The 17,881-nt window shown below is 32.3% G+C and overlaps 1 protein-coding gene across 5 annotated transcripts in view; it reads left to right on the plus strand.

Moving 5' to 3' along the window:
* The window catches only part of Ctps (CTP synthase), a 73,928-nt gene that overhangs the window by 42,782 nt on the left and 13,265 nt on the right, over positions 1-17,881 (plus strand). The window contains exons 2-4 of one of the 5 annotated variants that reach the window (XM_075308562.1): positions 9,654-9,897; positions 9,965-10,114; positions 10,199-13,601. The exons of 2 other annotated variants lie outside the window; for them this stretch is intronic. In XM_075308562.1, the coding sequence (XP_075164677.1) occupies positions 9,744-9,897; positions 9,965-10,114; positions 10,199-11,580 (1,686 nt within the window). In that variant the 5' untranslated portion in view covers positions 9,654-9,743 and the 3' untranslated portion in view covers positions 11,581-13,601. Of the gene's footprint in view, positions 1-9,516; positions 9,898-9,964; positions 10,115-10,198; positions 13,602-17,881 lie in introns of those variants that run through there. 2 more of the 5 variants (XM_075308561.1, XM_075308564.1) reach the window with 2 other exon arrangements.

Genomic DNA, 17,881 nt, shown 5'->3' on the forward strand with positions numbered 1-17,881 from the left:
TATAGCAATTTTGTTCTTTCTTAAATATATTGACTACAACTAAAGTAGTGGTGTAAGACATTTGGCAACGGACGTATAAAAAAACTCCGAAACTCTTTTCCGGATTAATGTAACATTATTTCAAAGTCAAAGTTGGTGTATGCAGATGCTTTACACCATTTTCTAAATTTTATTATTAGTGTTTAAAATAAAAATAAATTCAAATAAAATTTTATTAAAAGTAAGCGAACCGTGATTTGAACCTGGATACTTAAATAAACCTTGAATTCAACTCACTCATCAACGAGTTAGGCCACCCCCTCGACGATAATCTGCGCAGCGAAACTTTCCTATGACGTAATTCCAGGTTTTGTCTTTAAGTAAACACGGGTAGACCTCAACATACATATGACAAAAATAAGTAAATAATTTTCGACATGTTCCAGAAATTCATTGTACATTTTTAGCAAAATTTACAAATTTTAGGAAATTTTAAACTTTTTTCTGAAAAATACGAAATCCTTCATTTGTGTAACTTGTTCTTCTTTTGTAGTTCATCTACATGCACACAAAAATTATTAAATTTAAATAATTTTCTCATATTGGGGAAATTTAAACTAAAACATAATAATTTTCATTAACTAAAATAAAGTTAAGTTGACTTTAATGCCATGGTGCGTTCACTGTTTTTAGTGTAGGCATTCTTACTTTATAAACCAAAAAATATAATTGCAACCACTTTATTTTCGAGTGACCTACGTGCACCAAATTCATTGCAATTCATTTAATAATAAGTTTTTTTCTTGAAATCATGTCCGCATTTCTATTGTAATTTAACTAGATAAATCTAATAAATATTATGGTGTATATTAAAAAGAACATTGGCAATACTACAACATTTAACGTGAGAGCAAATAGAAAATACCCATTTAACTCTTTAAAAACCAAAGAGAACCAAATAACTTAATCCCGTTACTATTTCAATTTTTGAGAAATGGATTTTGGGGTGGAAACGCAAACACACATACTTGAGCGTGAACTAACACTTGCAATTGTAGTGGTATATCGTTTAGTTGAGTTATTCGCCACATAGTTCAAATGATTGGCATAGCCGAATAGGTTGAGCGTTCGGTACAATCTAATTTTGTTCAAGGGTTAGGTGTTCGAGCCCACTTTTGACTATATTTATACATATATATGTGTATATACATATTTTTTAAACCCTCCATCATAGGATGGGGGTATACTAAATTCGTCAATCCGTTTGTAATGCATTAAAATATTGGTTTCAGACACCATAGAGTGTATTTATACATTCTTGGTTGTGGGGAAATTCTGAGTCGATGAAATGAATTTTTTAGTAAAAAAAAAACAATACAGTAATCAAAATAAATAAAAACGTGTCACAGTCAATCAAACGTGGACTCGAACTCGCATCTGTTGAATAAAGAAAAATACGCCAAACGCTTAACCTACTAGACCATCCTAACTCCACTGAATACTTTAGCGAATAGCTCAACTAAACGACTACAAGAAATGATAACGATCTCTTATATGTGTGTATTGGGGTTTCACTCATTTCCTTAAAAATTGAAATAGTAACGGTGTTACGACATTGGTTCTCTTGCGCTTTAAAAGGGTAAGCATACATTTTCTCTTTGCTCCCTCATTGCACGTGCGGCATAGTGTTGCCATTGAGCGATTTTATAATATTCTTGAATTTAAAATTTGTTAAAATTATATTTATATTTAACCCAAAGAGCATCTCATTCACACAAATTGTGAATGATACCAATCTTTTGCATCACGTATAAAGATTATATGAATTACACTGTATAGCAAAAAATTGTATTACGCAAATAGTTAACAACAAACTAAGTCTAAATAAACTAAGTTTACATCTTCATTTTAATTATAGTATTACCTTAAGTTTACGCTACTCATCGTACGCTAGATACCTTAAAAACTTAATTACAAACTTAACGAAATCCTAAACGGCACTTATGCACTTTAGCTCTATACAGTGTCTAAGATTTATAAATTTTACTTAAAATTTTGAATTTTAACAATATATTAGATAAAAAAAAAAAAATATTAAATAAATTTAGTCAATCTTTGCTTAGCACCAAGAAATCTCTTGAATGCACAGCAACAAAAAATTTGGGTTCCAGTGCTGATATTTGTGGAAAACAACTAAATTCACTACTTATGGTAAATATCAATCTTCGAAAGTTTTCTCAGCATTAAAGAATCATAACAATAAAAACTTACAGTAGGTGCAAAACCACGACTTGTTTGGTGGTAGTTTTTATGAAACCCAATATAGCAAAGGGTTTCATAAAAATTCATTACTTGTGCAATTTACTTCTAATGACATTTCCTGGGTGTGGAGATTATACCAACTTTCTACAGAGGTTTTTCATTAATTAATTGTCATTAATTTTCGGAGTTGGTAACCCTCTTGACTCTGTTAAAGCATAGACCAAGAAAATATAGAGACATACCTTGATAATTCACCATGGTTTTGTTTATTTGCAGTGCGCAGTCATTCCACTCAATTGCGCAGTCAAGTGACTCAATTTATTTTTGGAAAACGAGAATAACCGTATAAATTAGTCAATTTGCATTACAAAAAAGGTGTGGATGAATAGTATTTTATAAACTTTCACAGTATTTGGTGTTTCAACGAGAGAACAAAGGAAAGAAAACAAATTAAAGCCAAATTAAAAAATCACTCAATTGCAGACGAAAAAGAGCCATCTACGGTGTGCAGGCAAACTACAGCGCTGTAAATTCACTTGAGATGTCTATACCTTCCTTGGTCTATGGTTAAAGCAACTGAAACAGGTAAGCCTCAGCATTAACCAAAATGGCGTAATTGAAATGTAGACATCTTACAGAAACTATGTATGTTGAGGTCTACCTGTGTTTAATTAAAGACAAAACCTGGTATTACGTCATAGGAAAGTTCCGTTGCGCAGATTATCGTCAAGGCAGTGGCCTAACTCGTTGATGAGTGAGTTGGAATCAAGGTTTATTTAAGTATGCAGGTTCAAATCAAGGTTGGCTTACTTTTGATAAAATTTTATTCGAATTTATTTTTATTTTAAACACTAATAATAAAATTTAGGAAAAAGTGTAAAGCATCTGCATACACCAACTTTGATTTGGAAATAATGTTACATTAATCCGGAAAAGAGTTTCGGAGTTTTTTTATACGTCCGTTGCCAAATGTCTTACACCACTACTTTAGTTGTAGTCAATATATTTAAGAAAGAACAAAATTGCTATATAGGCGGCACTGTTTTTGCAAAATTTTACTTTAAATTCAAAATAGTTTTTCTTTAAAGCCACTTTTTTGCAAACACAAAAAAAAATTTTTTTCTTACCCTAATCTATTACAATTGATTCCAAATTTGAACAGGCGTATTTGGGTATACCAAAATCAATTCTGGAACAAATTGACACCATTCCGGAAAGCAGCTTCCTAGTACTATACAACAGTGGTTATTTCATGTCGGCAGGATAATTCGTTCCGAAGATATGGCCACTGCTCCCGGCCAGAATCTGCTATGAATGGGCCACATTTGAACAGGCGTATCTGGGTATACCGAAATCAATTCTGCAATAAAGTGACACCATTCCGGAAAGTAGGTTCCTAGGACTATACAACAGTGGTCATCCCTTGTCGGCAGGATAATTCGTTCCCCAGATATGGCCACTGCTCCCGGCCAGAATCTGCTATGAAATGGGCCACATTTGAACAGGCGTATCTGGGTATACCGAAATCAATTCTGGGATAAAGTGACACCATGCCGGAAAGTAGCTTCCTAGGACTATACAACAGTGGTTATTTGATGTCGGCACGATAATTCGTTCCAAAGATATGGCCACTGCTCCCGGCCAGAATCTGCTATGAAATAGGCCACATTTGAACAGGCGTATCTGGGTATACCGAAATCAATTCTGGGATAAAGTGACACCATGCCGGAAAGTAGCTTCCTAGGACTATACAACAGTGGTTATTTGATGTCGGCAGGATAATTCGTTCCCAAGATATGGCCACTGCTCCCGGCCAGAATCTGCTATGAAATTGGCCACTTTTGAACAGGCGTATCTGGGTATACCGAAATCAATTCTGGAATAAAGTGACACCATTCCGGAAAGTAGGTTCCTAGGACTATACAACAGTGGTCATCCCTTGTCGGCAGGATAATTCGTTCCAAAGATATGACCACTGCTCCCGGCCAGAATCTGCTATGAAATGGGCCACATTTGAACAGGCGTATCTGGGTATACCGAAATCAATTCTGGGATAAAGTGACACCATGCCGGAAAGTAGCTTCCTAGGACTATACAACAGTGGTTATTTGATGTCGGCACGATAATTCGTTCCAAAGATATGGCCACTGCTCCCGGCCAGAATCTGCTATGAAATGGGCCACATTTGAACAGGCGTATCTGGGTATACCGAAATCAATTCTGCAATAAAGTGACACCATTCCGGAAAGTAGCTTCCTAGCACTGTACAACAGTGGTCATCTCGTGTCGGCAGGATATTTCATTCGAAAGATATGGCCACTGCTCCCGGCCAGATTCTGCTATGAAATTGACCACTTTTGAAAAGGCGTATTTGGGTATACCGAAATCAATTCTGCAATAAAGTGACACCATTCCGGAAAGTAGCTTCCTAGCACTGTACAACAGTGGTCATCTCGTGTCGGCAGGATAATTCGTTCCAAAGATATGGCCACTGCTCCCGGCCAGAATCTGCTATGAAATGGGCCACATTTGAACAGGCGTATCTGGGTATACCAAAATCAATTCTGGAATAAAGTTACACCATTCCGGAAAGTAGCTTCCTAGCACTGTACAAAATTGGTCATCTCGTGTCGGCAGGATAATTCGTTCCAAAGATATGGCCACTGCTCCCGGCCAGAATCTGCTATGAAATTGGCCACTTTTGAACAGGCGTATCTGGGTATACCGAAATCAATTCTGGAATAAAGTGACACCATTCCGGAAAGTAGGTTCCTAGGACTATACAACAGTGGTCATCCCTTGTCGGCAGGATAATTCGTTCCAAAGCTATGGCCACTGCTCCCGGCCAGAATCTGCTATGAAATGGGCCACATTTGAACAGGCGTATCTGGGTATACCAAAATCAATTCTGGAATAAAGTGACATCAATCCGTATAGGTGTTTCTTGGAGCTTTATAATGGTTTTTATGCCATGTCGGAAGGAGATCCCGTTCCATCGATATTAGCACTGCTCCTGGCCAAGCATCTGGTGCGAAATTTTTCTGCTTTGCTTCTATTCAGTTTTGTATTTTTTGGTCTGAAAAAGGGTCATATTGATGAGGAGCTGGAGCAATCCCAAAATCAATTCTTGATTCGCTGTTTCTTTTGTTCGAAAAGGCGTCTTTAGGAGTATGGATTTGTGTGGGAGCTATGTCGGCAGGATGTACCCCACTCCTCCTGGACGCATTCCTCCCCTCCGAAAATTCATAGGTAAAATAACCAATATTGGAGGAACAATTTTGGAGTTCTGAAATATCGCTTCAACAAATGTTTACCCTCTGGTTGAAGGGTGTTACAAGCACATTAATTTGTCATAAATTTTAGGTCAGAGGGTAGCTTCGTTCCTGAGATATGGCCACTGATCCCCTCCAGAAATTTAGGATAATAAATACAGAAATTAAAAGAGCGTATTTGGTGTCTTAAAAATCAAATCTTGATATATGCTATACCTTGTTCGATAGGTATTTCATAGGACTATACACTGCCGCATAAGTAGTCCTGGCAGGATATCCCGTTCCAGAGATATGATTCCCCTCCCATTGCCAAATGTCCCACCACATATCTCTTGCGGTGGTTAATATATTTCCAAAATAAATAAACCGTTATGTAGGGTGTTCCCCTGGCATTGTTCCTGCGAAATTTTAATTTTAAATTCCCAGTAGTTTTTCCAAAAAATCAGTTTTTCGAAAAAATCCCAAAATGTTTTTACCCTAATCTATTACAATTGGTTTGTGTCTAGGGTTTTAAATACGTATTTATCTTCACACACATAACATTTTCCTATATTTATGTACCACTATACTACAGAATGAAAAAAAAATTTAACTGAATTGAATTCATATATGGAATGATTTTATTGAACTTTTTTCATTCATTTGGACAAATCTTACATATTTGTGGTAAACTTTTTACTTCAAATTTAGAACTGCTTACCTTCGTTTTTAAATAAAATTTTATGTATTTATATCAGCAATTTGTTTCTTCAACAAAAGACATGTTATATTAATATATTAAATATATTTATATAGAATCAACAGCATCGACTGGCCTTGAAATATTAAAACACATTATTTTTCTTCTTATAGTATCTTTCACTTTGAATAAGTTGCTGCCTAGCAATACCTACAAATATAAACAAAAAAAATTCTAAACCAATTTTTTCACAAAAGGATAGCGTCACTGAATATTACCTCATAATTGAAGATTCCAAAATGAAGTCGAATGAAGGGGTTGTTATTCTGCTGGTGTCTTTTTTTTTTAAAACCAATTTTCAAAAAACGAACATTTTTCTCACTAATTTAAAATAACAAATATTTTATATATTTTATTTGTTTTTATATTATATTATTTTACAATATTATTTTTAACAATCTCTCTATACCATAACAACGCGATTCCAACTAAAAAAACAACCCACGCGCAAACACATCGATTACATCGATTACAGGTATCGTTTACAGGTAGATAAAAGAAATGTAGGAAATTTTCCTATATTCTAACGTGTTTCCTTAAGTTTTGAAAAGATTGAATACTTCTTAGTACGAATGAACTAAAATATTTTTTTATGCCAAGTGTTATTCGTATGTATGATAAGCTTTCTATAATAAAGGAAGTCAGAATTATCATTTTATAAGAAACCTTACTAAATTTGAGGAAACTTGGTTTTAGTTCGGTTTTTTTTACGAATGCTTTGTTATCAGTGAATAAAATTTTCTTTTTCAGCAGTAAATTCTTATACCCATCGAAGAAAACAGTATTAGTAAAATGCCATGCCTTATTCTAGTTAATGAACTATTCCTAACTGCTTTCAGGATTTTTTTACTGAAACAAGTAAATTTTATTATTTCGCACAAAAATTTAACTGAATGGAAATAAAATGGCTAAACTAAATTGATGAACATTTTTTCCTTTAGTTTCGAAGACACTTTTTTCTGGGTGAGGGTGGCTGATATGAAATGCAAGAAAGTAAAGCGCTATAGTTTTTTTTTCATTCTTTTTGATAATTTTATTGCTCAAAGCGAAAAATGTTGGAAAAAATCAAATTTAGATTTGTTCGAATTGGCTACCTTTGGGAAGTAATATATCTTTGGCCTCGGCGGTCATATGAGTCTAAATCGGACGAAAGATATGTATGGGAGCTATATCTAAATCTGAACCGATTTCAACCAAATTTAACATGCATTGGTAAACTTTGGCCTCGGTGGTCATATATGTCTAAATCGGGCGAAAGATATATATGGGAGCTATATCTAAATCTGAACCGATTTCAACTAAATTTGCCACAATTGACGACAATATCAATTAACTCCTTGTACAAAATTGTGAACAAATCAAGGTAAAACTCTGGCTTCTATGACCATATAAGTACATATCGGGCGAAAGATATATATGGGAACTATATCTAAATCTGAACCGATTTGGCTGATATCGTTTGATAAACACGCCAATTATGACCAGATCGGTAATGAATATATATGGCAGCTATATCTAAATCTGAACCGAAAAATCATATACCCTGTAAACATTTAATTATCTCAATTTCAAGTAAATCGGAGAAGGTTAGATTGTGCTCTATTTTTTTAAAGGGACGTCACAAGAAAATGTGTAAACTTTCCTTCAATTTTCATAGTGTGGGGCAAGGAGAAGGTTCCCGTCCAAATACCCAAAACTCAAGTACACCATATTGATTTCATAACCAACCCATACGTAAATTTCAAGAGAATTCTTGTTTTTTTCAGTTTTAGAGGAAATCTTCCTCCCCGTCCAAATATCGAAAAATGGTATAGCGTATATTGTGTAGACGTCCCAGAAAATCTCAAGCAAATTATAAGCCAAATTTTTAAACAGCAGGGCGAGGGGAGGCCCCTCTTCCCTTCCGAATGTCACAAAATCAGATATCCATTATAACAATATAATCTACCACACATACTCTGTAAATTTCAAGTAAAGTGGAAAAGTGTAATTGTTTCACGGTATGTACTTTAGGAGAAATGAGGTCTCCCTGCTCCCTTTTATTTTTCCCCGATCAAATATTAAAAAATCATATACCTCATATAAATTTCATAATCTCCCCCAAAGTTCTCCGTAAAATTTCAATAAGTCGACAATTTTTAGTTTTTTCACTGTACTTAAAAAAAAAGTCGGACAAAGGGGAGGCCCCCTCTTCGACCAAATATCGAAAAATAAAGTAGCTGTTCTTTGTCTAGGCGCCCCCTTCAACCTTCCCTAAAAATTTCAAGCAAATCGGATAATTTTGTTCCATTTTTCAAAAAGTCGGGCAAGGGAGATGCCCCCCTTCCCGTTTAAATATTAAAAAATCAGGTACCCCATAATAAATTCATAATCTCACGGCGTGTTCTCTGTAAATCTCAAGTAAACCAGAGAATTTTTTTTTTATTGTACAAAAAAAAACAAAAATCGTATAAAGGGGGGGTCCACCTCCACGACCAAATATCGAAAAATAAAGTAGCGGGTCTTTGTCTAGACATCACCTCTAACCTTCCTTGAAAATTTCACCGATAACGGAGAACTTTGGCCCAATTTTGAAAAGGGGATGTCCCCTTCCCCCCAAGATGTCAAAAAATGAGGTACCCTATTTTCATCACATGATTACCCTCTACGTTCTCCGAACATTTTTCATGTGAAAAAATAAAATTATTTTATAACAAAAGCAACTGCGATGAATTCAAAATATAAAATTTTTTATTGTGCGCTGTATGTAAAAAAATTCCCGCTTTTCCGTTGAAACTTTTCTTGCATTTTCATTGCTGGAGTTATTGCGTCAGGGAGGAAAATCCGACTTATTTTTATATATATTAGATTATGTATATTTATAATTTTTTAAATTATTTAAAATTTAATTTAGAAAGCATATGGAATCCAAATTATGGATTTCATAAATTTAACTTAAAACTTCATGCGCGGGGATTTTTTTATGTATGGGGATAGATTGATTTTTTTTATGTATGGGGATAGATTAATACCTGACTAATTTTTTTTTTAAATTTTACCTTTGTTTCATACATAAATATTTTTATGAAAAAGGTAATTTTAACTATTCGAACATTGGAACGACATAGGTGAAGTCAATGCTTTTTTTGCAATGTATCGAAGGTAGCCTCTAATTTATGTTATTTAATATTATTTGGTTTTGGTATAATTTACTTCCTGTAAAGTAAAAGTGTCGTCTATTTTTTAAAAGAAGTTTCTCCAAATAATGATTGAATTGTAAAAAACGCAGTAGTTTTGTAAAAGATCCTAATGAAAGCTATACGAGAAAAAGGCGGTAAATTTGAAAAAGAGCTAAACGAGAAAATTATTCTGCTTTGAAAAAATAAATGTTTGAAATAAAATTCAATCTTTTCTTATTTAAGAATAAACTAAACAATTTTTTCGCTCTACGTCCTGGAGCTATCTATGTAAAATATTCTTAATAAAACGCTAGTGCTGCATACTCGCCTTACATGGCTCCGAAAAAATCCACCATTGTCCTAAACGTGGAACAATTTATAAGGGACGTTGAACAACGTCCCGCTATATGGAATCGAAATTTCCATTGCAATAAAGCATTCCTAGAACAAATGTGGGATGAATTGTCATCGGAACACAAATTACCAAGTAAGTATGATTTTGTTTTTAAAATTTTAAATGATGATTTTCTTTAATTATATAACTTTTTTTACAGAGGTGGTTTTAAAAGCCAAATGGAAGGGTTTACGTGATAATTTTCGTGTGGAATATAAACGTATACCACGTTCCGATAATGGTGATTTTTTGGTAGAACCAGCAACATTTGAATCCAAATGGATTCATTATTATGCTTTGTTATTTTTGAGTAAGTATGGGGCAAAAATAAAATTTTGCCAGCTTACTAAGAAAAAAATTCAAATATTCATTTCTCTCTCTCTCCCCTCCTTAGCCGAACACATGCGCCACCGTGTGCCAAAAAATGAACAAGATCAGGCATTTTTCTTTGCACAGCAAAGTCAAGATTGTGAGAAAACTGTTGTGGAACCAGACCTAACCAATGGCCTCATACGTCGCCTTCAAGACAGCGATGAAGATTTCGATGAGGATGATGTCGAAGAAGATGATGAAGATGTTACGGAAACCGAAACGACGCCACCAGCTGCCCATTCACAACCATTAACTTCAGTGATTAACTCGGTACCGGGAGCTATGATAAAGGTGGAGGAGACACGAAATCTTAGCAAGCAGAATTTCGATAAGGAAATTCAAGATTTATCCAAGAAATCATTAGACAGTGTAGCAACAAATTTGACGCTGGCGTCAATAAGCCCAAGTCCCCAACAACAACAGTCTCAGCAACCCCTACTACCATCACAGACCGGTCCTTTGCATCAGCAACAACAACAGCAAGCTACAACAATATCCTCCACAACAGCGGCACCTTTAGCGTTGGTCCAAAATGGAAATGTTCCACAATCACCAACTTCACATAATACACCATTGGTGTCCGTATCTACATCCCCAACCTTGGGTCTGGCACAGGTAATGCCTGTAACAGCATCCTCAACTAACATAGCTTCATCATCATCGTCATCGTTATCTTCATCATCGGCTTCATCTGTCTCAAGTACTACATCGATTTCGCCTCCTTCATCGTCGACCCCATTAACAGCTTTGAATTTGTTCCAAGGTTCGCCGCCCATAGCCCATTCTACGGCGTTTGCCGTTGCCGCAACTCTAGCCTCCATGAATGGTGGTTCCACTAACAATAGCAACAACAACAGCACCTTACCCTCAGTATTGCCGCTATCACTCACCTCCACATTACCCAGTGCTTTGGTATTGCCCAATACTTGCTTGGCTACACCAGCCATAGCAGCTGCAGCAGCGGCAGCAGCTCAACAAAAAATACGCTCTGTATCACCACCCCCACTCTACAATAAGGCCCATCATCCACCACCCAACAACAATATGACAATGAACAAAGAACGCTCAGATGTTTCCCCCCTTAATGTGTCAACATGTCTACACGGTAGTCATGAGCATTTAAATTTTACCAAATACTCCTATACCAATGGTCTCATACCAGCTTTAAAACTTAAGAGGCCTCGACTCTCGGAGGATAGTAATTTCAATGGATCATCATCGATGGATGCGTCAACGCCCACACCTACACCATTGGTACCAGAGGATGATGACTATCACTATTTATTATCACTGCATCCATATATGAAACAATTGACGGCGGCCCAAAAATTACGAATTCGTACTAAAATCCAAAAATTAATATTCAAAGAGCTTTACAAAGAAGACTTGGAAGAGTCCAAGTAAAATGTTTCATACCAAGTGAATCAAAGGACAACATATACTATACTTAAATTTAAAGAATTTCTATAGGGGCCTCTATGTATTAGAGGGATGGCCCACAGAAAAAAAAATAAACCAAAGTCATTATATAATTTTTAAGAAATAAAGGGAGGTTGTCTAAAAGAAGTATAGAAATCGGAAATCCAATTGATTTTTATTGGCACAAAGTTAAAGATAGAATCATTTAACTTTTACCATATGGATCAATATTAAAAATTTCAAAAAAAAAATCTATATTCGTACAATAATTTCCCATATCCAGAAAGATATGTAGGGAATTTTCATTTAATTCTACTATGGAATTGGTTTCTTGTTTTTTGAAATTAAAAAAAAAAACTCGGGAGCCCATATGTTCGATCGCAATCTATTTCGCATAGAAAACTGTAAAAATGCGTTATCCATGTTTTTAGATCATGGTAATGTCTAATTTCGATTTATATATGTGTCCTTGAAATATACTTCTTTAAACCCTTCCAAATTATCACTCAAACATCCTATATATAAATGTGTATATAATGCCATCTAAGTTCCTCTATATTTTTCCTGTAGTCTATAAATATAATTATTATTACTTATTATCCATAATAATTTGGTTTAAATTTATACTCGTCTCAAAAAAAAAAAAAAAAGAAAACAAATGTCTGGTATAAAGCAATTTACGCATTATACCAGAAAGAAGAGTTTTCTTTTCTGAATTTTAGACAAAAGAAGTTTTCTTTTGACACAAAAAATTATTTAAAAGCCAATGAAAAATATTACTGGACAATCGTTCCATCGCTTGTCCCAATTGCGAGTTTATTCGATCTTAAAGAAATTACGCTATAGTCTAAAATTTCGTTCCGAGGGAACCGGGTGAACCATTGTCCCTGATATTTCTATATAATGTTATTTAGCACTATATGGCTTAATATATAATTTTATATACCCATAGAGAAACAAAACTTATAAAATTATGAAATTTGCATAAATTTTATAAAAAATTTATACCCGCATCAGCTCTAGCTCTAGCTAACAAGTTTTAAGTTTCAGTTGAAACTTAAAACTTGTCATGAAGCCACATTAGAGATAATCCGTTTTTTTAAATATTTATTTCAAAATTGTCGTTTTACAAATTCCCTAACGTTCGCTATCACACCCAATTTTTCATCGGATATGCATTGCTTTACTACGAGACGATTGTCTTACTGTTTTTCAATTATATATTTTTTTTGTTTATTTTATTTTTCACCATTATGAAATCCTTCATTATATTTACGAACGAACGTATCTGTGTTCCTATGTACATTAAGTACATAACAATTATACACAAAATTAGATACCCATGTATGAAGTTGCGCAAAATGTGATTGCATAAAAAAAATACTTTCACTGAAAAAGATCACCAATATTCTTTCAAATGGGTGAAAAACAAATATTGAATTAGAATTTAAAACAATTTAAATAAATAATTTTTAAACAAGATATATTTCTTTTGAAACTTTAAACATGGCCACAGAAAAAATAGTTTTTGGTTTACTAATTAATAATCATTTTTAATTGGAAGTGCTACTATCACAGAATTGATAATAGCAATCTCCTACATTAATTAAACAATTAATTGGTCTAATTTAATTTAATTAATTCAAGTAATTTTTTAATTGTTCGGATATCCACTTCAATTCCACAATTTGCACAAATCACCAAAAAAATTCACTGGGGTGGAAATCAAAATAAGTGAAATCAAGAGACTTTTAAAATCATAATTTTTTTATTAAATTTAATATTTTTAATGCAGCTCATGTATTCTAATTAAAACCTTTCAAAATTTGTATGTAAGGGTTTTAACCAGAATTCATCGCGGGCATAATTCAACTTTTACCATGACTTCTGGTAGTGAATTAATTCCCTAAAAATTCCGGTGAATATGGAGAGTAGAACACCACGCAATTGATTCACATTTACCTGGTAGTGGATATGCGGCATGGGTATGAATGTTGTTTTGACCAGGCAACCAATTTATGCATATACACAAAAAATATTTTTGGTCTCCAATTACGAAATTAATTAATTCAATTAATATATAATTAAAATTGCTTTAATTACTCAAATTAAAATATCTATTATTACTATCAATTAAAAAATCAATTGATCCAATTAAATACATCATTGATTTAATTGTTCCATTTAAAAATCAATTGATTTAATTAAAATTCAATCGATGCAATTAAAAATCAATTCAAGCAATTTTTTAATTGCATTTTGTTTTAAGTCAATCAATGCATGCAAATCCACAAAAAATATTTGTTAGTCTCCAATTACGAAATTCATTAATTCAATTAATTCTGAATTAAAATTGGTTCAATTACTTAATGAAAACATCATCCATTTAATTGATCCAATTAAAAATATCATTGATTTAATTGTTCCATTTATTAAATTAATTGATTTAAATAAAATTCATTAAAAAAATTAATTGAATTAATTAAAATTAGTTAATCCAATTGCAATTTAATTAAAAATGTGTTTATATTTTCATTAAATAAATTTTTTTGTAAAATTCAATTAAGATTTTAATTGGAAAAATATTGGTGATCTTGTTTTGATATCTTATCATATCCATTCAAAAACTAAGTCAATCAATTCATGCAAATTAGAGCTCAAAAAATATTTTTTGAGCTCTAATTACGAAATTCATTAATTTTTAAATAATATTGGTTCAATAACTCAAATGAAAATGTCCATCATTATTATTAATTAATTCAATTAATTGATCCAATTAAAAAAATATCATTGATTATAGTGTTCCAATGAAAAAGTTAATTGATTTAATTAAAATTCAATTGATGCAATTACAAAATTTGGTTTAATTAAAATTTAAAAATCCAATTGCAATTTAATTGATTATTATTATGTTTTGGTGTGTTTATATTTGTATTCAAAAAATATTTTTTTATTTAATTATTGATTTTTTGAAAATTGAATATTAATTGAAAAAAAAATTAGCGATCTTTTTGGGATTTAATCATATCCATTCAGAAACAATTTTCTAGGGTTTATAAAACTCCTCAAAACCCCACCAATTTGTCTTTAATCGATAATTTTAGTTTTAAGTACTATTGTATTCAATGCAAAATATCTTTACTTTTCACCCAATAAGTCATTTGTTTTAAGCATCTCACTTAAGATATTCTAAGCTCTAAGTTTTTTGTTTTGCTTTTTGATAAAGGATTGTAATCTCAAGAAAATAAGAAAAAAGCATTTAAGAAGAACTCTCTATATCTCATTTACTTTATATATACATATGTTTATTATTGAATAATATATATAAATATGTAAACCTGAAGATAAAAGTAAAAATGAATGAAAAATAAATTTTATTGATGGATTAATTTATGTTGTAATATACTTGCGACATTGTGTTTTATTTCGAGGTTAAAGAAGACTCATAAAGTCACAATTTTAATAATATAAAGGTGCCCAGCAAAAAAAGCTTCGCCAAAAAAGCAATTAAAATGTTCTTTTTGGATCCGGAAGTGGTATAAAATTGACGCAGAAGTGATGAATTTTACATGGGCTTGTCATAGGACGGAAGTCCTCCGTTTCAACAGCCGTTGCACCGAATTTTCATCACTTCTTTAGGTGTGATCCAAATTCAATGTTTTGGATGTAAATTAAAAAATTCTTTGATATTTTGTCAAATAAATAATTTTTATAATTTTTAATGGATTCTAACGCTTGTCGGAAACGTTTGATCTCAAATATTTTCAAAAATTCACAAATCTGAAAGGTCATTTTTTGTTCGTGTGGCCAGTAGTTGGAATGCCTTACCTGCTGAACTGCGCATTTTCTCACACTCGAATAGTGTGTTTTGTATTAAAGTTTTCAGACACTTTTGTGATTCGTAGTGTTGCTGGTACATGATTGCTAATGGGATTTATTTTTTGTATATCTTTCTTTCATTACATATGGCTGGGGAGCCAAACATGATTAAATCATTAGATTATACTTTTAGTTTATTTTATATAATTTCTGGTTGTATTTAAATTTACTACATTCACTTCTATTCAGATTATTAAAACTTTGTAATACAAATGTGTTTGGCCATCAAGGCTTAGTAGTACTGAATAAAAACTTATAAATAAATAAATAAAATATTTTTTTTCAGACTGGATTTAGCATTTGTTCCCACAAAATTTAAATGATTTGTACCATTTTATGAATTCTTACTCTGTTTTTAACCTATTTGAAACAAAAAAGTTAAAATAACCCATTAAAAGTATGAAAAAACCAAGTTATAAAAAATTGCATTAAAAGAACTTCCTGGGTAGTTAAAAACAATATAATGAAATTTTTTCAGTAAAATCCCAGCAAAAACTAGGTAACCACATCTCATTACAATTGACATTACCAGGAGTAAAGCTGTCATTACACATTGCATTACATTGCGGCGAGTTATAATGACTAACTTGTAATGACAAAAATAAATACTTCTCGGTAATTTTCGAATTATTATTTTCAAATTTTTAAACAGTTGTAGTTAACGAATTAATAAAAAAGAATAAATGATGGCACCATTAGGTATAATTATTAACATAATCGAGCACTTACATAAAAAATCAAAAAGAATATGTAATGTAACGGTAATTCTGAAAAATTTTCCGTTAAGAAATTTTTATCACAAATATTTCATAATAATTGTGTTTAATCACATTATCATATTATGTTTTAAATAAATGCTTTCTTATACCTCATTCACATTACATTTCCAAAATGCGCTTAAACTAAATTTCAAATGCCATTTGCCTTATAAAAAAGAGTCTTAAAATCCACTTTTAGTAGATTTCGAACTTTATGTGAATTGGCTATTGGATATATTATAACGTAATTCACGAATTCAACTCCCTTAAACAACCTACATTTATTTAGATTTTAAGTGTGAAATTAATTTGCGTGTAATCTTATTTAGATTATTTATTAGATTTTTTGTTTATTTATACAATATTCGTTTCTATTCAAGTAGTTCTCCTATTACAGCATCACTCGCCATATTTTTATCCATTGTAATCGGCGATAGAAATCAATATTTTCGAGATTTGGTTGGCTGAGACAATAAATGGCTATTTTGCAAACTTTGGTGTATCTACGAATAAGTCATTACATATTAGGTGATTATATGCTTTAAATGCACTATTTATTTTATGGCCGAAAGTATGCCTGGGGAGAAGTACTTTCCTTCTAGGACATGCGTATGTAAATGTAATCCGAAGCGATGCCAATTAATAAGTGGTTATTAATTTTTAAATAGGCTTACCTACAAGATTACCGGGTAATGAGATTTTTTGCTGGGATGGAATCGTATTTTTACTTTTAGCCGGCGAAACGGTGGTCAGTATTTCTGCTGGGAATTTATAAAAAGCACTCATGAAATAAAACCCATATGAAATATAGCCCCATAATTGGGGTCTTATTTCTCAACGAAATAGATCCTCATATTATTTCAATTTTTATATGAGCTAATTGGACATAAAGATTGAGGAATTGTTATTATTACGTTATTAAAAAGAAAATCCCAGAAACCAATCCCCACATACGGCTAACTTGGATTTCTATAGTCTTTAGTATAGATCTGGCAGACAGATCATAATTTATTTTGGTTCTTATATCGATGTCCTCATTCCAGAGTACGCTAAGTCGACTTAGCATTTTTTCATGGAGTTCGTTGTTTTTATTCGGTTTGATGTGAATTGCATACTGTCAAAAGTTCGAATTTGTTGGACACTTCTATCAAAAGTTATGGTTAATATTGTACTTAGCCTGTGTCTAAAGTTTTAAAAAATGCCCAATCCAAAAAGGGCAAAAAGCTGTGTTCGGTCTAAAGCGGTCTAAGTAATTTTTAGCCATGTTCTATTATCACTATTTTGAATTCGTACATACTAAAAAAATCTAAAATAAGACATGATTTTAAGACACTGTTTTTTATGTTTCGGTGTAAAAATTATATGTTTGGAACTCAAATTGTTAGCACATTATTTTTATGTGCAAGCATATAATGTTCATAAAGTAGTATAACATGTTTGGGACATATATGTTAATATGTTATTATGTTCGGGACATTAACCCCCATGTTCTGGTTTACGAATTCGCAAAATGCAAATTTTACATTGTCAATAACTTTTGAACCATTATATGTTTTGTCATGAAATTTCTTCCAATTAAATTTCTTTTCCATAAGAACTATGTATAAAAATTTCGTATTATATATCATTGTGGTTCAGAAAATAGATGT

Source organism: Haematobia irritans, chromosome 4 (assembly GCF_050003625.1).
Source record: "Haematobia irritans isolate KBUSLIRL chromosome 4, ASM5000362v1, whole genome shotgun sequence".
Classification (NCBI taxonomy): Eukaryota; Metazoa; Arthropoda; class Insecta; order Diptera; family Muscidae; genus Haematobia; species Haematobia irritans.